The 23,551-nt window shown below is 33.7% G+C and overlaps 1 protein-coding gene across 3 annotated transcripts in view; it reads left to right on the forward strand.

The window, feature by feature from the left end:
* CTNNA3 (catenin alpha 3) overlaps positions 1–23,551 on the forward strand; it is a 1,353,918-nt gene that overhangs the window by 79,572 nt on the left and 1,250,795 nt on the right. For 2 of the 3 annotated variants that reach the window (XM_072971428.1, XM_072971429.1), the window contains exon 1: positions 17,320–17,375. In XM_072971428.1, coding sequence (XP_072827529.1) covers positions 17,345–17,375 — 31 coding nt within the window. In that variant the 5' untranslated portion in view covers positions 17,320–17,344. Of the gene's footprint in view, positions 1–1,183; positions 1,377–17,319; positions 17,376–23,551 lie in introns of those variants that run through there. The other variant, XM_031682182.2, reaches the window with a different exon arrangement.

The raw sequence follows: 23,551 nt of genomic DNA on the forward strand, positions 1-23,551 counted from the left end.
TTTCATTAAGAGTTTCAGGTATTCTATTTTAAATATTGGATACGAGTTTTTTTTTCTTTTTCTACAATGGGGCTCTTCCAGCTTTGCTTATGAAAATATTACTAACCAAATCTTATTATTGGGATCCAAAGTTTAAATAAGAAATGGGTATTTTTCATAATGTCATTTTGTATATTTTTTTTTGCAAATACAGGTGCTTAATTCCTATCTCCAAACAATGCTATAATCATGAGTTTATTCTTATTTTAAACAAATTTCCAAAAGTAATGCATGTTCATTATTAACATATTCAGACAGTTCAAAATATACATATTGAAAAGTCCCTCTGTTCAACTACCCCATTCATTAAGCCATTTATATAATAAAAGTTTATTGAATAACCACTTTGTGCACTGTTCTGAGTTGCCAGAGAAAAGACACATTTCCTGTTTTCATGAAGCTTGCATTTTAGTGTTGAAAGGATGCAGTAAATGTACATGAACAGAAAAAAATCAGGCTCTATAAGTGTTTTGAAGAAATATAAAGTGTAGTGAGGGGACAGAGTGAGACAGTAGAGGTTGGGGTGGTCAGGAAAGGACCCTTCACAGGGGACTTTGAGCAGGACCTGATTGTTTGAGAGGCCAACTGAGTTAGGGGAGAGTGTAGGAGACAGGTAAAAGTTTATAAAAGGCTATAATGTAGGTCATAATAAGGGTTTGGGTTTTGTCCTCCTGACGTAACAACTGTTTTATATGCTTCACAGTGGTTCTGCACCTCCCTTCCATTAGTAATCTCTATTCTTAATGTAAATATAATACTTACTGTCTTAATTTTAATTATTTTTGCCTCCCTCTTAATACAGATTGCTAGCTACAAAGTGATATAAATAATAATTTGATATATATATCAAATGATATATATCTATATTGCATATAATGTATTTTGCATTGTTCTAATAGTAAAACTTGATGAAATTCAGTCTCTTCTTTCCTCCCTCCCTCCCTTCCTTCCATCTTTAGTTGGAAACATGGTAGCTGATAGTATTGTTCTTGGTGCCTTGACTTGACTTTTGGGATGTACCAGTAGCATTGGGAATGAATCATGTTATTATGAAATACTGCCTTTTGTTCTGGGCTATGATATCCCAGGACTGTGTTCCTCTCACAATTTGCCTAACGAATGACTTGTATTTTTCCAATTTTAGGTTACTACACTTGTAAATTGTCCCCAGAATCCTTCTAACAGGAAAAAAGGATGTTCAAAAAGAGCAAGAGTCCTTCTAGCTTCTGTGGAGGAAGCAACTTGGAATTTATTAGACAAGGGAGAGAAGATTGCTCAGGAAGCCACAGTTTTAAAGGAAGAGCTTACTGGGGCACTTGAGGAAGTTCGCAAAGAAAGTGAGTACTCGAGTCCTGATCAGGAGCAAATTGCTTGTCCTTAGGGTGTTAGTTATTGAATTAGGTTTGTGTTGACTTGAGTTTGTTAGTCTTTTGTAGAGTGCCGAGGAGCTAGCTAGCTGTGGAAGGCAGAGTGGCTCATTAGGCAGCTCCAAGACTCATAGCCCCATTCCTGGTTCTTTCCTTTGGTTGCTCAGTTCCCCTCATGCCATAGTTTATCCACAATAAACAAAGCAAAATGTACACTTTTTTTGTCATAAAATAAGAAGTGACTAATGAAGCTGAAGACATATTTTCTCATATACAAACCCATGATAGAGTTCCTTGTAAACAGTTGGAGTTGGAAGTTTCAGAACTACCTCAGAGGTGCATTTTTTAGTTTTTGGTTTTCTGAAGGTTTAGATGTTCTTTGTTTTGCATAAACTGCATACCTTGTGTTGCTGCTATGTTAATATTTCATAATGAAAGTGTTTATTTCACCTTTTAATGTCTTTACTTATTTATGATAAAGAACAATTTTATAATGAATGTAAGTCATTTGTAGGCTATTTTATAAAGAACTGCTCGATGTTCTTTAGTTAATGGCATGGTTTTATACATCAGCTTGCTGCAAGGAACTATTTTGAGAGGATAAGGAAACTTAAATATTCCTGTTCAGTTTTGTAAAAGAGAATTGAGGTGTTCAAATATTTCAATCTCCCCACCACCAACATAATTTTAAGAAAATGAGGAAATTTTTGCTAGTTAAATAATTTAAATGAATATACTAATCATAATAAAATTTAGGTCAAATACAGGGGAGTATTTTGTTATATATTTTATATAGGATTTATATGTTAAAAAGATTCTTTGGACAATATATAGAAAACATAATGCCTAAGGTAATTTGAAATAAATCCATCATTCCTCCCGGCTCCCTATTGCCTTTGATTCACTCTTTCTCCTGTCTTCTCTGCTGTGGTATCATCATCTACTTGGTCACCAACTCAGTTTAGCCTCTTTGTTTTCATTTCACCCTCTCTTCTAATTAGTCTCTGAGTTCGACAAAAATCTCCTTTTGTCTCCCAGATCTGTTTTCTCTTCTCCATTCCTAATGTTCCCTCCTGAATTCTGGTTTAGTGCATTAGTCTTGCACCATATCAAAGCCAAACATGTTTTTTAAAAATGAAAATATACTCATTTTACTTCCCTGATTAAAATTCTTTTAGTAACTTTTGCAGTTAAAGTTCAAACTTTTAAAACTAGCTCTACAGCGTTTCATGATTTGGCTTCTGCCATTCTCTCCCTTCTCCTTTCTTGATTCTGTCCCCTTCTTAAACTTTCCTCCGAGTAAGAACTCAGTATCTTGAATAGCCCATGTTGCTCTATGCCTCTGTGCCGGTTACCAGTGATTACTTTCGCCCGGATTGCCTTTCTCATTCAGCCAATTCTTACTCACATAGCAAAACTTAGCCCAGGTCATCTTTCACAGGAAGGGTTTACTGACCCCTGGATGCTGATTTAGGTGTCTCTCTTCTATGTCCCCACAGATTCTGAGCATCTCTCTTTCATAGGACTTATCACCCCATACACCAAACATTGATTTACTTGTTCAATAAATCTAGACTCTTAACTTCTTGAAGGTGGCAAGGGCCAGGTCTATTTGATTAGCAATGCCTGACACATAAGAGATACCTGATAAACATTTGTTAAATTAAAAAAAAAATCTAAGCATCATTTTGTCCTTTTATATTAAAAAAATTTATAATGGTTTTATCTTTGTTTTTACAACAAATTATGTCTTTTGGCTTCTCTCCTGAGTCATTGGAAGGAATATGAAGGTACTGTTTCTCTTAGAAAATGTGATTTGACAACATAGCTTCCATAAATCACATGGTAATAAATATGTAACACATTGGTCATTCTTAGAAGGGAACAATAATTGTAATACTTGTCAAGAAACGGTATTTGCTTTTTTTTTGAAAAAAGTAATCAACACTTTTAGCTCAATATAAGTATTATTTTAAAGAAAAATTCTCAAAGAGAAGTCGGTTTGGATTCTTCACTGTGTTGTATTATAATGTGTGAAATACATGTATGTGGCATATTTTGTATATACAACACGTACATTTGGTTAAAGATCACCAAGTACTTTATACTCTGAATCTTTTTGACAAACTTCCCAATTGAACTACTGCCACTCGAGTATAGGAGGAAAGCAGTGAAATGGCAAATGGTTCTGGAATTTGGGGAATGGCCAATGCTTATCCTGTGGATAGCAGAGATAGTGACAATGAGAGCACTGTTGCCAAAAACTTGGAAGGAATTTTAGCTCAGTGGTGGAGCTGAAGTATCAGAGAATGAGTTGTGATCCTAGAAACATACTGCTTTCATTCTTTTTTTAAAAAAGGGCTTTGTCTATGGCAAAATGTGAAAGTATAATAAAGAGAAAATGATAAGTTTAAAGTATTTGAAAAAGTGAAAAAATACTTCAAGTAGAGGATATTTTAATTTATATTTTTATTGACTTATTTTCAAGAATTTTGAGACTAATTTAGAAAATTTCTTCTAATGAAAAGTGTAATTTATATAGCCTTACTATAGGATTCTCCTTTATTCTGTTTTACTGCCTTTAGTGGCTTTAGTTAGAGACTCGAAGTGATAAATAAAGTGGGCATTTGGTAACCTAAAAAACATACTTGTGGAAGATAGTATATAATAGTATTAGGGGAGGATGGTGAAAGGAAAGGTACAACTGGAGAGATCCAGAAAAGGCGGTTCACGTAGTGATTATTTGTGGAAACTCATCATCTTACAGTTTACCTCTGTACTTATATCTGTACAATGGCAAAGTATTAAATCCAGTATTTTATTTAATTCACATAACAGTTACCTAGGAACTAGCTAAGAATTGTTTATAATGTCTAGATTACATGTTTTGCCTGTGGCATAGTTACTACAGTTGTGTAGTCTCTGGTCCTGTACAATAGACATTTTTCCTAAGTCACAAAATTGGTTGTAGAGTATTTGTTTTTTTTTTTTTGTGGTTTATTGAGAATAACATATATGCAAAAAAGAGCATATGTTATCATGAACAACTCAATTCATTTTCACTGTGAACACACTAATGTAACCTCCACCCAGATCAAGAACATTACTGGAACCCTAGAAGCACCCTCTGTGCCTCCGACCAGTTACTACTCCCTCACCTCAAAGGTAACCATTATCCTGCTTATGATGTAGGTTAGTTTTTGTGCCTCTTTTAGGATTTCATATAGGTGAAATCATACAGCATGTAGTCTCAAGTCTGGCTTCTTTTGCACAATGTTATGTTTGTAAGATCTTACCATGTAGTGGTTCATTTGTTTTCATTGATGAATACATCATAATTACTTACCCGCTTTACTGTTGATGGATATTTGAGTTGTTTCTAGTTTTTGGCTTTAATGTTCATATTGGTACATTACTTTTGGTGCATGAATGTAGATGTTCCTTTTGGGTTTATACCTAGGAATGAAATTGCTGGGTCATAAGGTATGAACTCAGCTTTAATAGATATTACCAAACAATTTTCCAGAGTGGATTTTCCAGTTGACAATCCATTAGTATGTATTAGAATTCCAGTTGTTCTACATTTTACTAACTTGGTGTTAACAAGTGTCAGTATTTTTAATTTAGATGTGTAGTGGTATCCCATTATAGTTTTAATTTGTTCTTGATATGATTCATTTGTTAGTTGTAGATATTAAAATATCTTCTCATTTTCATTATTTTAAGCATTTTTGATATTCAGAAGTAATTTTCATAAATTCCAGTTAATCATTTTACTCTTTTATGGGTAGATATTTTTCTGTTTTGTTGAAAACATTTTTTTGTCTATTGCAAAGTCAGGAAGATATCCTCTTATGTTGTCATCTAGAGGCGTTATTGTTTTACCTTTACAGTCTATCTGGAAATAAATTTTTATGAATGGTGTGAATTAGGGGTCATGATTCATTTTTTTTTCTTATGGGAATTCAATTGATCCAGTATTATTTAGATGCATATGAAAGTTTAATTGTTTCAGTACCATTTATTGAAAAGAAAATACACAACTCCATTCTCTTGAGGTTGAATCACTTTTGCACCTTTGTTGAAAATCAGTTGACTGTATCTGTGTGAATCTACTTTGTTTTTCTTTGCGGGGGAAGGCAATTCGGTTTACTTATTTATATATCTTTTTTAGTGAAGGTGCTCAGGATTGAAACTAGAACCTCTTGCATGCTAAGCATGCACTCTACCACTGAACTATACCTTTCCCCTCTGTGTGAGTCTACTTTGGAATGCTCTTCTGTTCCATTGATTCACATGTCTGTCCTTCTAGCAATAACACATTGTCTTGATTACTATATATAATAGCAAGTAATGAAATAAAAATAATTTTGATTTGGTTATTCTAGGTCCCTTGCATTTCCATAAAATTTTTGGAATCAGCTTCTCAATTTTTATAAAAAAGCCTGCTGGGACTTTGGGATTAAATTGGATCTATAGCTCAATTTTTGCTGAACTGACAGTCTTCTGATTAAAAAATGTGTAATTTATTTTTTTGATGATATTGTAAAGGGCACTTTAAAACATTTTAATTTTATGAGACTGATGTGCTGCCTAGTGCGCTAAGGAGGCAGGTAAAACATTTTAATTTTAAATCTATCTTCAAATTCATGACAGTTTTCCCCTACCTTCTTCAGTCTATTTTTAAGTCCATCCATAAACTTTTCTTTTTAGTTATTATACATTTTTATTTCTTTAATTTTCATTTGTTTTTTAAAAGTTTGTATTTCTATGGAAATAGAAATAGAAATAGAAATAGTTTTTATTTCTTTAATTTCTTTCCAAATTCTGGTTCTCTGCTGAAATTTCCATCTTGCCATTAATTTTTTTTTGACCATCTCAATCAATTACAGTTAATTTCTGTATCTGAAATGTTCAATATGCGGCTCTCCTGTAGGTTTGTTTCTATTGTCTGTTTTTTCTTTTGGTTTTTCAAGTATCTGATCTTGTCTCCTGGCACACTGGATAGTTTTTGATTGAATGCTGGGCATTGTATATGCAAAATTATAGGATTAATTATAAAGATTGTTCTATTTCTAGCTAGCCCTTACTCTTGGATGTGGCATCTCAGAGGTCTCAATTGAAAGTATAGGATATTTAAAAGGATATTTCCTTGTAGGCAGACTCAGAACTCCAATTTTATTTCTCTGACTTCCTGAAGTAGGGAAAAGTTTTTTGCTTAACAACTCATTCTTTCAGCTGCCATATTCTTTTGGCTTCTCTCTTGTTTAATCTATCATTTGATTTCTTATAATCGCATACCGAAAAATCAACTCCAGGTGGATTTAGGATCTAAACGTCAAAAAAAAAATTTAAAACTCAGTGAAAATTGATGGTGAGTATTTTTAAGCCTTTGGGTATTAAACAGGATTTATTAAAGAAGAAGCAAAAATCTATAAAGAAAAGTCTGATGCATTCTATTATACTGAAATTAAGAACTTTCTTACATCAAAAAATTCTTAAAGGAAATGAAAAGACACTCTTGAAAAAGATATTGATATTGGCATAAGTACAATAAAGGATTAATAACAAGAACACATAAAGAACTCTTATAAACCAATAAAAAGAACAAAGGAAAAATGGGCATGCAAAGAATTTTATAGAAGAATAAATGTCAACAAAAATATAAAGAGATGTTCAACCTCATTAGTGTTCAGAGACATGCAAATGATATACCATTTTATGCAATTCAACTGGCAAAATTTTAAAAGTCTGGCATGTTAGAAAGACTTTGAAGCAATAGGATCTTTTATACATTGCTTGTGGGAATGTAAATTGGTGCAACTATTTTGAAAAACAGTTTTGGTATGTCACTTTTGTCATATGTCAAAGTTCTATATATATATGGGTATGTTTCTGGACTCAAATCAGTTATATTTATGGTTGTTGGTGTGCAGAAATGTAGTTGTCTTGTAAGACTGGTACTTCTTGAGGTATTATCTCTGAAATGAAACATTTGGATAGTAATTTTAAAAAAAGGATACATTTGAGACATGCAAACACGTATGGTCTGTTTCTTTGGGATCCTTATCATGATAGGATTATAGTACTTCATTTGGCTTATGTTAGAAACATTTTTACTGTGATACAGTATATAGCATTTGTTGTCCATACATGAAATTGCAAAGAACAAAGAATTGTTTTAACAGGGATATATATACTTTCTGTTTACAAACATTTAGGAATGTATGCTGTTCTCAGGTCTTTACTTCTAAAATGCTACTTTTCCCCCAACATGTAAAAAGATATATATATATATAGTGATTATATATATAGTGATACATGGTCTATTGTGGTGAGTGGAATAGCTACACTTTGAGGTTTCTTTAACATCATGAACTGTCTTTTATAATAAATTCTAGGGATAAATAATAAACAAAGATATTATTAGTTTTGCTGTTTGAAAAAAAGTAATAATCTGGTTTTAGCAAAATCTTAACAATTTGTCAGTCAAATCAGTTTTTTTCTTGTAATATTTAAAATAATAAAAATAGTTTTCTCATGCAAACTTTATCTTAGTTACCCATTACCTGCCTTATCTTAATAACTACCCATTTTTGTATTTCTAATAAAATAAAGTAAATATAAAAGTATGGGTCCCTTAATGTGTAAAGGGATAATTAAAGATTTCAAGAGTGTTCAGAGAAAGTTTAAGATTCAAATCTTTTGTACACTGCCCAGATAAACCAAGGTACCTACACAGGTGGAGTACAGCACCTATCAATTCCCCATATATTTTGGTATGAATTATCTGGAGGTGGAATGTGTAGTCCAACACCAGTAGTCTTGGCAGTTATGCCCGCCAGAGCCAGCAGTTGGAAACTGCTAAAATATTTCCTCATCTATTTTTAATTGTGAGCCTCTGCTAAGGCCACCATGAGCCAACTGTAGGGCTAGGAAGACGAATGAGGAGCTTTTGAATCCATCAGGGGCCCTCTAATTAACTATAGCTCTTCTTTTCAAATATGGGGCTATGGTATTTTATACTAAAAAATGCTATGCTATCTAGTCTACTAATGCAGGAGCCTCCCAACTAGCTGCATGTTTGTAAAGCTTAGGCCACTGTCAGCTGACAACTTACCCCACTTTGCATGAGTATTTCTAGCAGGGTGGATGACGTGGCTTGTATCTAGGTTACTGTCTCCCTCCTCAGTGAGAAGTAAACAAGTAAAATGTACACATTCCCCATGTGCATAATATATGTATTCAGGATATTTTAAAAAGTTATCCTTCTTTCTACCTTTCCATAGTTCTTTATCTCCATGATTTGCAAAGCCCTGTATTTACAGACTTTTTTCCCCCGGGCAGGAATTAGGAATCAAGACTTACTATCATCCATATTAGTCAGAGAAAACAATTACTTCTACAAATGATTATTCCTGGAAAATGGTATTTTGGAAGTGTAATTAGTCTTTCTATCAGAATACTTGAGTACTTACTTAAACAACAAATGCCATTATAGAATTTCCAATATTAAACCTTTAAACTATTACCTATTGCCTTCCTGATTATTCAGTGCATTCTTTTTTTTTTTTTTTTTTTTGGTACAAGGAAATAAATTATTTCCCAGGGAAACAGAGATTTAAAAGATTTACTGGTGTCCATTTTGGGTCACCTGAGTTGAAAGATCTTATCTTTTGAAATTCAGCTCTATGGAACATTTATTTATAAAAGAAAATAGCAGTTTACTTTTAGTTAACCATCCCTAGGTAACAGGTTAGTTCCATCCACTCTGCTCAACAACACTGCAGTTAGGACTTTGATAAAATGTTTGGTATTTACCACCACTTACTCATAGCCTATATATGGTTTCAAAGACAACAGCTGCTGCCTCGTTATTTCCATCTATTGCTATGTTGATGTTGTGTGTGGTTAACTGTTATTATATCTTAAGAGTGTTCTAGATAAGCATAAAGTCACAAATACAATAATCTCTTCAACCAGCTGCAGTGTGCTTCAGGAGTTGCAGTGTGTTCATTCTTCATTAGAAAGGGGATGATGAACTCTTGTTCAAACACATTTTAACATGCATGCCTGGTGTCTTGTAGCTGGCAGAATGTTTATGGAAACACTTCCATTGAAGACTGATGAGCTAATTAGCTACACTGCTTGTAAACTACTAATTGCTGAAAAACACTCAACATGGCATCCCTTAGCATTCACCTGAAAAATCTGCAGCAGGCTTTTCTTTGTTTTTTTTAAATTGAAGTATAGTTGACTTACAGTATTATCTTAGTTTCAGGTATACGGCAAAGTGATTGTTATATGTACTTTTTTAGATTATATTCCATTATAGGTTATTACAAGATATTGAATATAATTCCCAATGTTATACAGTAAATCCTTGTTACTTACCTATTTTATGTGTAGTAGTTTGTATCTGTTAATCTCAGCAGCAAGCTTTTCTTACATTTGTACATAGTACATTTGATATTTTCAGCAAATTCTTCAATGTCTCTCATCTTGGAGTGCTGTGTAGGCAGTTGGGAAGTACTTAATATGTGTGTGCAGCCTTCTCAATTTCAGTCACTTGATATGCTGGACCTATGACATACAGCTGGCTGATTTGAGAAATAACAGCAATGTCAATTTTGAAAGTAAAAGAAATTCTGTAAGCCACATACCATTTACTTTGATGTATAATTCAAAGACAGGAGCAAAGATTTAATGCATGTTAACAGATTGATTTGTAAGTGATGAGTCCTAGAAACTAAAATGTGGCCTGAAATCTCAGCTGGTAGAGTCTGAAATCAAAGGTATGATTCATGTATTAGCCATGTCTTTGCTAGTGTGGCTAGAGAAATGTCATCACGGTAGTTATTTCATAAATGTGTGCAAAGGTAACAGAGTAAGTATAATGCAGACAAGTGATCTGAAGTTTATGCTCATAGACGATAGGTCTGGATGTTATTGTTTTGTTGCATATTCTAGCGTTAAAGAGTGCATTAATTGGTTAGCAGTTTCTCAGGGTCAGAAATAAGAATCTTAGAATTTCTGTCCTTGATTTTTTCTTCTCATCTTTTTCTTCTGCTTCAAAGGAAGTGGTGGTTCTTTTTCACTCTTTAAAACCAACCTTTCCAATCATTACCTGAATCCTAGCTCATCTCTTCTCCTCTCTTGAGAGACGTTTATTCTACAATTATCTTTTCTTTCTCTAGGTTGTTCATTCATATTCTTTTTCAGTGTTTCTGTCTTCACACATATTGGCTTGCCCTTGCCTGATGATTGGCAAATGTTCAATAAAAATTCCATTTCCTTTGAGTCTATTTTCTTTTTAACTCCTAATGCTATTTTGCCTTATCCATTCTTCTGCTTTGACCTATTTATTGTTTAATCCAATGACTTTTGCACAATTTTAATTCTCTTCAACTCTTCTGCTGCATTTGGCATTTATTTTTTCACCTTGAAACTTTATCTTCTCGTTTAAGACGTTATATGCTAAATTATCTTAATACTTCTCCATACCCTCCTTCTTCTTCCTGTGGACTTCTACCTCTTGTCTCCTATGATTTTTCCTAAGCCTTAGACTTGGTCCTCTCTGTCCTTTCTTCTCTCCTTTTTTTTTGTGGGATGGTCTTCATTCTCATTACTTTAATTATAACTTTGTTTGCTGAGAACTTTAAGTTATTGTATAAAACTCTACTGATTGCTTTTCAGCCATTTTTCTACATTAACATATTGATAATCATGTTCAACTTACTCCCGCAAAAAGTGGTCATTCTTGGGAATGTGTGATGCTCAACACACTAGTTGAAACTCCTTCCCTTATTCCCCAGTGGGGAGTGATACACACTGTGGTCAACACCTCTGCTCTAACCATTTACTTGGTGGTTCCATTTTGCTATTTTTGTGTTTCCCTGTACTTATCATGTATAAGCTCGTCATCTTCTTTCACAAGTCCTTTACAAACTTCCATATCTCTAGCATCATCTGACTTGAATTCTCAGCACATTTGACACAGCTAATTATTTTCTTCTTTCAAAAATACCCTGTTTCCTTGAATAATGGAGTGCCACACAGCCTTGATTTTCCCTCTTTATCTCTTTGGTTACTTCCTCTCAACTTCCTGTTTGGTTCATCATTTTTAAAAAGGTCATCCAATGTTGGAACTCCTCAGAGCCTCTCTCATTGCATAGGATGCATGGAAAGCAAAGTGGGAAATCAACTTGTGATTATAGATTTGGAATAGATTTTGGAGGTCCTTGAATAACAAGATAATGTTGGGGCATCAAAGCAAATTTTTCAGTCAGACAGTGATAGGACTATATTTGTGCTTTAGGAAGATTTATCTGGTATTAATACATAGAAGATAGAGAGGTTACATCTCCATAGTGCATCTCTATTATTAATGATGACAAAAAAAACTATAATAATATTAGTATTTATGTGTCTTGGTGAGATAGTACATATAAAGTGTTGATCACAGTAGTGGACACAGACATTAATACTTACTAATTATAACCAGGTGAAGTAGCTAATATTGCTAGCTCTATTGTATAGTTGAGAAGACTTAAATCTAAGAAGAAAAAAAAATGACTTGCCTAGGGTAACCTCTGTAGTTGGCAGAGTTTGGATTGCCTTTCATGATGCTATACCAAAGACATATTTGTTGACTGTCTGGTAATTGTACGTATGAATTTCCGTTTGCTTTTTGCTGTCGTTTAATATATTGTAGTCTTATCTCTCCAAATATCTTTGAAATTGCTTGAGGATAACCCTCTAGTACAACCTTAAACTGCTCCCTGGAAAATAATATTCCTGGAGATATTAAGAGCTCTTTCAGTTACAGAAATTTACAGAACTCTGGATTCAAATTTTAAAGCAGGGTTTTTTTGCCAAAGGATTTCTGTCAGTGCTTTAAAAATGTTAAGTTGTACTGTAAATCTCTAAGAGGGGAATAGATTACAGTCTTATAGATAGGTTAGGTTCCCTAGAAGCAGAACCTGAGATGGGGGTTCTTGTGGGAGTGATTTACTGAAGGAGTCCTCTCAAGTTCAGCTTATGACGGGGTGAAGGAAACAGGACAGGGCAGGGAAGGAGCTGAGCAAAGCTGAGCTAAAGCTGCACTGTGCATTGTGGCAAACACTAGCTACATGTAGCTGACTACTGACCACTTGAAATTCGAGTAGTGTGACTGAGGATCTGAATTCTTAATTTTACTTAATTATAATTTAAACTTTAAAAACTGATACTTGATTCAGTTATTAGGAAACTTTAAAATATGGATATATGAATTTACTTTTTATTGTTTTATTTTATTTAAAATTTTTTTTAAAGTCTTTTTTTTTTTTTAAAGAGAGGTACAGGAAATTGAACCCAGGACCTTGTCCATGCTAAGCACGTGCTCTACCACTGAGCTATATCCCTCCTTGCTGTGAATCTTCTTTTTAAACTGTGAACTTTATAAAATTTAAATATAGATCAACTATTTCTGATGAAAATTTAGTGTCTGAATTGAGATGTTTTGTAAGTGTGAAATGCATAATGGATTCCAAAGACTTCGTATGAAAAAATGTAAAGTATTTCATTAATAATCTTTATATTTATTGCATGTTGAAATGATGTATTTTATATATACTGGTGAAATAATATATAATTAAAAACTCATTTTACCTATTTCTTTTTACATTTTTAATGTTTAATTTTTTACTATTTACTTTAAAAATGTTTCTTAATGTTAATACTTTTTAAAAATGTGACTACCAAAATATTTTAAACCGTATATGTGACTGACATTAGTTTTCTATTGTGCAGTGCTAAGACAAAGTCTAACTCTGTCTGATCCCATAGGGAGCTCTGGAGAATGAATGGTACTGGAGTTGTCTCCCCTGGAGGCAAAGGAGCCAAACTTTTGTATCCTAGGACCAGTTAGTCATTGGGTAGTGACCATTCTTCCCTTACCCACCTCAAGTCATGACTTCCAAGCTTAATGTAGTTTTGAATAGTTGGGAGATTCTTTCATAACCTTGACCACAGGTTTGCTATGTGCTATATTGGATTTGATTAAAGACGACTATGCAGTTAATAAGTCTTAAAGGATGGAAGTCATCAAACTCCAATGGTTTTTCCATGTAATATTTTATTACTTACGTATCTGTCTTTCTTGGACATGAAACTCATTACACAAAAAAGGCAATATTTTGCATAGCTCTGTTGATGCTTGTTTCTGAGTACCTGAGTGCTAGACAGCTGTCAATAATTTTGATTTCTCTTGAAAAAGACTTCTGGCTTATGTGTCCCAAGGAGAATATTATGATTAAAAGCTCTGCTGCTCTTTTATGCCTTTTGGATCAAAAGTAATTATCATAAAGCTATTAGGAATTAATATACAGATAGTGATAGGGTTGGGATAGAATCAATTCATTGATATTCAAGAAAAGAGAAAAAGCCCAGTAAAAAAATAATTTTCAGAGGCAGAGATAAAATTCCTTTGTTTCTTATCCCCGTTTGTAAGCAGGCAGTCTGGCCAGAAAAGGAAGCAAGTTTAAGTGATGCATGGAGAAGGCAACTGATAAGGCTTGGGGTACACGAAAGACAACATTCCATAGCTTCTGTCTTCTCTTTTCACCCTCTTGAGATCAGACCATGAGATGGAGAACAGGTACAATTCTTCCTATTTTATGTAAAGAGATATAATTGGGTAAATATTCCCTGGAATGTTGTAGAACTCTTAAAAAATCATTTCAGAAACATTTGTTAAAAATTGAAAAAAAACCAAAACATTGGTATGTGAAATGAAGAGAGAATGTTAGATTATAGGCTAAAGAAAATCAGCTATTAGATAAGAAATTCTAATGGCAGTTTTTTTTTTTTTGCTAGCTACTAAATATATTAGCTAAACTAAATATACACTGTACTCTGTATCAAATACTTAGTATTTCATTAAAAAAATTATGATCTCTGACTTCAAAGAACTTAAAGTAATGAAACTTTAAATAACTGATTCTTGGACACAAAGGTTGGCTTCCTTGCCTCAGGGGAGATGATTCTCATGCCATTCATTCTCCAGAGTTTCCTGTGGGAATCAGGCAGAGATAGACTTTAGCTCAGTACTGTCCAGTGGAAAACTAATGTGAGCCACATATATAGTTTAAAATATTTTTAAGGAAAGTTTTAAGAAATTAACTGAGAAAATTATAGAGGTGAACGAGTTCAAGATGTTATAGTACCTTTAAATTTGAGTGTTAAGAGAGCACATAATAGCGTGGAATTGTTATAATGAAAAGACTTAACTGATAATTGTTTCAAGAGTAGTTAAACTTTGATTCAGCTCTATAAAAATTTTGGAGAAAAATATATAAGTCATAAAAAATCAAATAATACAGAAGAGTTAATGATGAAAAACAACAATCTTCTGTCTTGCTTTTTGCTACTTTCAGTCCCACACCCCAGAGAAAATCTCCTTTTCTTCTGGTCCCATGGCCTGGAGGAAGCCTTTTTGATTTTAGATCTTCTGGTAGTTACTCTATAACTTTAAATTGTATGATTATAACTCTTTTCCTTTACTTATGAACTTAAGTCATTATCCATTTACTCCTTTTTATGAAATGTAACAATTTGTTCATCTATACCACCTCTTTAACCTCATCCTTTCTTCCTTCTAATGTTTGATAGTTTGATAGTATTTTAAGTTATACTATTTTATTACCCTTTCATATTCCATCACCTCTAATCAGTATTCTGATTTTCCTTTGTGTATGGGAAGAATAACAGCACCCATTCTATTCCCTGTCTTTACTTCTACATTCCACCATTCATCTCTTACTTTTTGTCACTTCTCATTTTGCTCTTACATTGTCAAGATTATTAACATTTTAATTCTGATATTTAACCATAACAAAGTCATCTGCATGTGTTCATTAGTTGATAGTAAAAGTTGAAAACAATTAACAACTTTAATGTTATTGTGACTTTAAACATTTTATTCACTACTTGATAAAGCAGTATGCTAAAATTGTATCTCCTTCTTCAAGGTCTAATGTCACAAACCCTGGGCCAATCCAAAGGGAATGATTCTGGATCAAGGTCAAGAGGATTTTCTTTTCAATTGCTTAAAATTATGCTACCATTTGGTCTGGTTCCTATTTAATATATATAAATATATATATATATTTATTTATTTATAGTTTTCTCTGGAGATTCTGCATCTCTTTACCACATTCCCATTATCACATTCTAAATTTTAAAAGTTTACTCTTTCTTTCAGTCCTAATAGTTGCTTCATGGAATCCTCCTTTTTGTTTTTTTCCACAGAGACAGCCCTTCAGAAACCCCATGTATTTCTTTTAATAATGTATTGATTTGGTCATCATCTCCAGACTTCTCTAGGTTAGCACACCATGTCCTTTACCCCACATTATTTCCCTTTCTGGCATTCTCCCTCTTTCTTGCCACAAAACAGCTGTGAACTTCTTTCTTTGCATGTCCAAATAAGTAGGGCTTTACCCTGGGTTCAGTAACACACTGTTTTTCATTTCTTCCCAGTTGATTTCTTCAATTTCTTTGGATAAAAATACTACCCCCACCCCGCCACCTTTTATGATTGCTGAGCTGCCTGTTTTGCAAATAGCAAAAGAGAAAGGGGCAGGGAGCACAGCATTTTATATAAAGGAACTCAATCACTCCGGTTTTCATTCCACTGTTCACTTCTGCCCTATGTCATACCTCCAAGCCGGAACCTCTGGTTTCCAACAGGCAGAATGATTTCACTATTCTCTGCAGACTCCTCATAGCATATTTTAGACTATAGATTTCTCTTCTTGTTTTCATCTGTCAAATTCGCCCATCAGCTCTCCATCTTCTAGAAGGCACTCGACTGCTGTTGACTCCTGCTAGCAATTTTCCTATTTTTTATTCCTTTTTTGCACTTTTCAATTTCAGTCTCAGTGGTCTGGAAAAAGACCTGGTTAAATGAGAGTGCTTAGGGTGCCTTCTTGAAAGAACTAATGGACCCGATGAACCTCCCAGTTGAGGGAGCGGTCTAAGCCAAGGTAGTTAATAAGGTTAACAGGAATATGGTAAATAGTTTACCTGAAATAGAGAAGTAATTAAGTGAACCTAAATAATTTAGGGCTTGCTGATTTGGAATTGAACCCACCTTGAAACAGAAAAGATTGCATTTGATACCTAGGGATCAGGGAACAGCTGTAAATTCTTAAGCAGCTGAGTGTTGTTATAAATATAGTATAGCGCTACATTTAATTATTAAAAAGCATGAAACTCTGAAGGCCATTTTCTGGGCAGGTTTCTATTAAAAATAAACAGTTCTTTACTTTTACATTTTTGGTTTAATTTCAAGCATTGAGCTTGAGAGTTATTTGATCCAAGTAAATAGATGAATAATTTAAAGTACCTGGGAATTTATTTAACTGTTAAATAGTCATATATAACAAATAATGAGAAGAGGCAATATTGTATAGTGGTTAAGATCTTCCCCTATGTCTTCTGCTATAATTGTTGTATTAAATCTAAAGTTTTTAGTTCCATGAATGACACGTGGTGAACTATTAATAACTGGTAATTTTTGTAATAATGCTTTCTTATAGTTATCTAATTTCTTGTTTTTCAAAACACGTTGACATATATCAATTGCATGATCTTTATCAATGGCATGATCTTTATAACAATCTCTGTGAGGAAATAGGATAGATATTAATATCCTAATTTTATGAGTCATAGAGTTGAGAAAGAGAGAGAGAAATATGTCAAATATCACAGAATTCTTTAGTTTAAATGCTTTAAGCAGTATTACAATTTTGATAGATACTGGGGATTGATTCACCTACCTGTTCCAGTCCCTTTCTAGTGTGCCCGCCAGTACTGAAGAGCTTGGAAAAATAAAAGCTACATTTCCCAGGCTCTCTTGCAGCTGGAAATATGGCCCAGAGTTTGCCAAAAATATGCATACCAGTGAGACTTGGAGGGATGAAGGTAAGCAACATGAGAGTGGCCACAAAGAGAACAAAGCTCTTCTTGCAGGCTAGTGGCGGAAGCATTTCATTCTCTTGGGGTGGTCCTGGCAGAGGTTCTCGTCTGGTTCCTAGTAGTATAGGTATTAAATGTTGGGTTGTGGCAGTAGTGCAGTTTCCACTAAATCAGAACTGTGGTGGTGTTGAAAATTTTTCTTGGTTGACTTTCTTCCTAAGTAGCATTCAAACCTGCCTTTTCTAGGCCTTGTGGAAGTTCTGTAAATAACCTATAACAAATTACTTTCCCTTTAAATTAGCTAGAGTGGATTCTGTTCTTTTCAGCTATGATTCCTGTCAGGTACATATGCCAAGACTAGATTTGTCTCTTAAGAGCATACTCACATTAATTAAGATCATGAAGCTAAAATGTAAAATCAGAACCATTTAAAAATTTATAATGAAAAATAAAGTTATTATGCAGAACAAAATACACTTATATAATCAGTATGTTTTCTCATTGTAAACTAACCAGTATTGGGAACCTAAATAATAACCAGAAGATTGCTTAGTGAGCATGGAAATAGAACAAAGGAAGCGGGATAAATTGAATATTTAATGGTATAAAGTTGAAAATCATCATGTTAATCAATCATTTCTATGGTAATAATCTTACCAATGGGGTTATAGTATTTAAAGTTTATTATATAAAGCTCTTACTCTGTTGGAAAGTATTTAGGTGGCTATCACCAACTTTTGTGATTTTCTGTTTTCCATGGCTGACACAATCCCTTTTTAATTTGCAGTGTTTTTGTTTAGACATGCTAATATTTTTAATCGATTTGTAGTCAAGGTTAGTCACTGTCTGCAGCCTGGAATCCATTCTGATTCTTAAGATGATTGCTTGTTTGACCCTGCCAATATAATTCATCACTATCACATTCTTGAATGTAAGAAGAAAATTCCTTTGTCTTTTGGGTGTATCGCTCCTCTAATCCATTGTATATGATGACTGCAGAGTTTAATTCCCTGAGAGTAATTTTTCTATTTTGTGTTTTCCAATGCCATTCCTCAAATACTGCTAATTAGAAAAGTAGGTCTCTTAACATTGCAAACTGCTGTTATTTCTCCCACACCAATGTGAGACACTGGGCTAGAGACTCTAATCTAATTAATAGTAGTATTTTAAGAGGATTGTAAAATGATCAGGTTTAGCTGGTCACCCAAAGGTGTTCTTCGAGAATCTGAGCTTCTTAGCTCATTTCTAACAAAAGAGGTATTAAGAGAGGCTGGATTGACTTCAAGATATCTATGATATTGTACCAGTGAATATGTATAAACCTAGGTAAAATGAACAGAATTTCTCATGTAATAAAATATTATGAAATGTTAAGTCTAAGGGATTTAGTTACAAAGAATTTTAGGAGCTAGTGTGTCTGAGGGCCTGAGGGATCATTTTGGAAAGAAAGGAGTTAGTGAAGTTACTTGAAGAGCAAGTTCTTTATAGCAAAACTGTCTTTATCACACACATACCCACCCATCCACACAACACGTTAGTATCATGCTTAAACTGTAATCATGGTTATATGACAAAACCATGAGGCACAGTAGTGTCCCCAAATCAGAGAAAATTTAGTATCACAGAACAAGAGAAGTTCCTGGCAGGTTAAGAGAATGAGTGCTAAAGAAAATGGGGTTAAAAAAGGGCTAGAGAAAAAAAATTTTAATGAAGACTCTATTTAAAAGTAGTATTGCATGAACATTGCAATGAATTATTCTTAATTGGCTCATGAATATAGCCAGTTTGGGTCTAACCACTAACAACTAGGAAAAAACTATAAGAAACTATGAAATTTGGAATGGTTGTACTTAAATATGCATGAATGTATAACATCAAATTAATCTTTGAATTGTTAGATTGTATTCTTGAATGTTTATTCTTATCCTTTTCTCTGTTCTAGCACATTACAGGATGGTATTTACTTCTTCCTTTTCTTATCTTTTTGATGCTAGAGGCTCTCAATGAGATTTACTATTTTATCTTCCTCACTAAATATTCACAATTTATAGTGGTAATCCAAAAGAAGGAATTAGCAACTTTCCCCCCCTCCTACTTGCTTCACCTTTTCTCCCCTACATTCCAAAACTTTTCTTTGCTTTTTTGGCCAATATTTTTGACTTCTCTTTTCTTCTTTAGCCTATGGAATTTACCTAGGTCAGTAAATATTGATTTCTATCATCCCTGGAGGGAGCATTTGGAATTGAGTCACTATTGATAATCTGCTGGCTATGAATATTTAAACCTTTAAAATTGTGTGGCTTGTAACAAGGTATTCATGATGGACACTGACAGAAAATTTTGCTGAAGTTCCACAGTTAGGAAATTGTTCTGGAAGATCCATGGGAATAACTTTGATTTTGACATCATAAATCCTCACATAAAAATATAGGAAATATTAATACAGCAGTAAGAACATTTTTGCCTTTTAAGAACTCTGCGTTTAGCTAGTACTTTTCTCTGGGGACTAAAGGCTTTCACTTGTTTTCCCTGTTGTGTTTCCATAATCTCTGTGTTTGCATAATAGAAACATTGAAAAATCACATGACTCGCTCAGAATTTCATGGAAATTTAGTGGACAAGCTAGGTGAATTGAATGTTGATCTTGCAATACAGTTCTTCACTATTATGCTTTGGAGGTGAGAAGAAAATTCATAACTCCTTAGGGTATCACACTGGGAGCATTATTTGGACTTGGCTGAACTTTCTTCAGGGAACCATTTTACAGAGGCATATGGAAAATTCCTAAAATGCTAAAATTATTAGATATATCAATATTGTAGCCAAAAGAATACTGACGATTAGCAATGTTGAGCATCTTTTCATGTACTTGTTGGCACCTGTATATCTTCTTTGGAAAAATGTCTATTCAGGTTCTCTGCCCACTTTTATATCAAGTTGTTCATTTTTTTGATGTTGAGTTGTATGAGTTTTTGAATATTTTGGATATTAACCCCTTTATTGGATATATCTTCTGCAAATATATCTGATTCAATAGGTGACTTTTTCATTTTTTGATAGTTTTCTTCACTGTGCAAAAGCTTTTTAATTTGATATAGTCTTATTTATCTTTGCTTTTGTTTCCCTTGCCTGAGGAGACATGTCCAAAAAATATTACTAAGATTGGTGTCAAAGAGCTTATTGCCTATGTTTTCATCTAAAAGCTGAATGGTTTTAGGTCTTAAACTAAGTCTTTAATCCATTTTGAGTTCATTTTTTGAGCATGGTTTAAGAATATAGTCCAGCTTGATTCTTTTTCTTGTTGCTGTTCAGTTTTTCTAACACTATTTATTGAAGAGTTTTCCCATTGTAAATTCTTGCTTCTTTTGTCATAGATTAATTTTCCATATAATTGTAGGTTAATTTCTGGACTTTCTATTCTGTTCCATTGATCTATGTGTCTGTTTTTGTGCTGGTGCTATACTGTTTTGATTACTGTGGATTTGTAATATAATTTGAATTCAGGGTGCATGATACTTTTGGCTTTGTTCTTTCTCAGGATTGTTTTGGATATTTGGGAGCCTTTTGTGTTTCTATACAGATTTTATTTATTTATTTATTTATTTATTTATTTATTTTAAAACATTTTTTATTGATTTATAATCATTTTACAATGTTGTGTCAAATTCCAGTGTTCAGCACAATTTTTCAGTCATTCATGGACATATACACACTCATTGTCACATTTTTTTCTCTGTGATTTATCATAACATTTTGTGTATATTTCCCTGTGCTATACAGTGTAATCTTGTTTATCTATTCTACAATTTTGAAATCCCAGTCTATCCCTTCCCACCCTCTACCCCCCTGGTAACCACAAGCCTGTATTCTCTGTCCATGAGTCTATTTCTGTCCTGTATTTATGCCTTGTTTTTGTTTTTTTGTTTTTGTTTTTGTTTTTGTTTTTTAGATTCCACATATGAGCGATCTCATATTGTATTTTTCTTTCTCTTTTGGCTTACTTCACTTAGAATGACATTCTCTAGGAGCATCCATGTTGCTGCAAATGGCATTATGTTGTCGGTTTTTATGGCTGAGTAGTATTCCATTGTATAAATATACCACCTCTTCTTTATCCAGTCACCTGTTGATGGACATTTAGGCTGTTTCCATGTTTTGGCTATTGTAAATAGTGCTGCTATGAACATTGGGGTGCAGGTGTCATCCTGAAGTAGATTTCCTTCTGGATACAAGCCCAGGAGTGGGATTCCTGGGTCATATGGTAAGTCTATTCCTAGTCTTTTGAGGAATCTCCACACTGTTTTCCATAGTGGCTGCACCAAACTGCATTCCCACCAGCAGTGTAGGAGGGTTCCCCTTTCTCCACAGCCTCTCCAGCATTTGTCATTTGTGGATTTTTGAATGACGGCCATTCTGACTGGTGTGAGGTGATACCTCATTGTAGTTTTGATTTGCATTTCTCTGATAATTAGTGATATTGAGCATTTTTTCATGTGCTTTTTGATCATTTGTATGTCTTCCTTGGAGAATTGCTTGTTTAGGTCTTCTGCCCATTTTTGGATTGGGTTGTTTATTTTTTTCTTATTGAGTCGTATGAGCTGCTTATATGTCTGGAGATCAAGCCTTTGTCGGTTTCACTTGCAAAAATTTTCTCCCATTCCGTAGGTTTCCTTCTTGTTTTACTTCTGGTTTCCTTTGCTGTGCAGAAGCTTGTAAGTTTCATTAGGTCCCATTTGTTTATTCTTGCTTTTATTTCTTCTAGGAGAAAATTTTTGAAATGTATGTTAGATAATGTGTTGCCTATGTTTTCCTTTAGGAGGTTTATTGTATCTTGTCTTATGTTTAAGCCTTTAATACATTTTGAGTTGATTTTTGTATATGGTGTAAGGGAGTGTTCTAGCTTCATTGTTTTACATGCTGCTGTCCAGTTTTCCCAACACCATTTGCTGAAGAGACTGTCTTTATTCCATTGTATATTCTTGCCTCCTTTGTCGAAGATGAGTTGACCAAAAGTTTGTGGGTTCATTCTGGGCTCTCTTTCTGTTCCTTTGGTCTATATGTCTGTTTTGGTACCAATACCATGCTGTCTTGATGACTGTAGCTCTATAGTATTGTCTGAAGTCTGGGAGAGTTATTCCTCCAGCCTCTTTCTTTCTGTTCAGTAATGCTTTAGCAATTCTAGGTCTTTGATGGTTCCATATAAATTTTATTATGATTTGTTCTAGTTCTGTGAAATATGTCCTGGGTAATTTGATAGGAATTGCATTAAATCTGTAGATTGCCTTGGGCAGTGTGACCATTTTAACAATATTGATTCTTCCAATCCAGGAGCATGGAATATCTTTCCATTTTTTAAAGTCTTCTTTAATTTCCTTCATCAATGGTTTATAGTTTTCTGTGTATAATTCTTTCACCTCCTTGGTTAGATGTATTCCCAGATATTTTATTACTTTAGGTGCTATTTTAAAGGGGATTGTTTCTTTACTTTCTTTTTCTGTTGATTTATCGTTAGTGTAAAGAAATGCAACTGATTTTTGAACGTTAATTTTGTAACCTGCTACCTTGCTGAATTCTTCAATCAGCTCTAGTAGCTTTTGTGTGGACCTTTTAGGGTTTTCTATATATAATAACATGTCATCAGCGTATAATGACACTTTTACCTCTTCTTTTCCAATTTGGATCCCTTTTATTTCTTTCTTTTGCCTAACTGCTGTGGCTAGGACTTCCAGGACTATGTTGAATAGGAGGGGTGATAGTGGGCATCCTTGTCTTGTCCCAGATTTTAGTGGGAAGCTTTTGAGTTTTTCACCATTGAGTACTATGCTGGCTGTAGGTGGTCATATATAGCTTTTATTATGTTGAGATATGTTCCCTCTATACCCACTTTGGCGAGAGTTGTTATCATAAATGGATGTTGAATTTTATCAAATGCTTTTTCTGCATTGATTGAGATGATCATGTGGTTTTTGTCCTTTCTCTTGTTGATGTGATGTATTACATTGATTGATTTGCGTATGTTGAACCAGCCTTGTGTCCCTGGGATGAACCCCACTTGGTCATGATGTATAATCTTTTTTATGTGTTGTTGGATTCTATTTGCTAAAATTTTGGTGAGAATTTTTGCATCTATGTTCATCAGTGATATTGGCCTATAATTCTCTTTTTTTGTAGTGTCTTTGCCT

This window comes from Vicugna pacos, chromosome 11 (assembly GCF_048564905.1).
Source record: "Vicugna pacos chromosome 11, VicPac4, whole genome shotgun sequence".
Lineage (NCBI taxonomy): Eukaryota > Metazoa > Chordata > Mammalia > Artiodactyla > Camelidae > Vicugna > Vicugna pacos.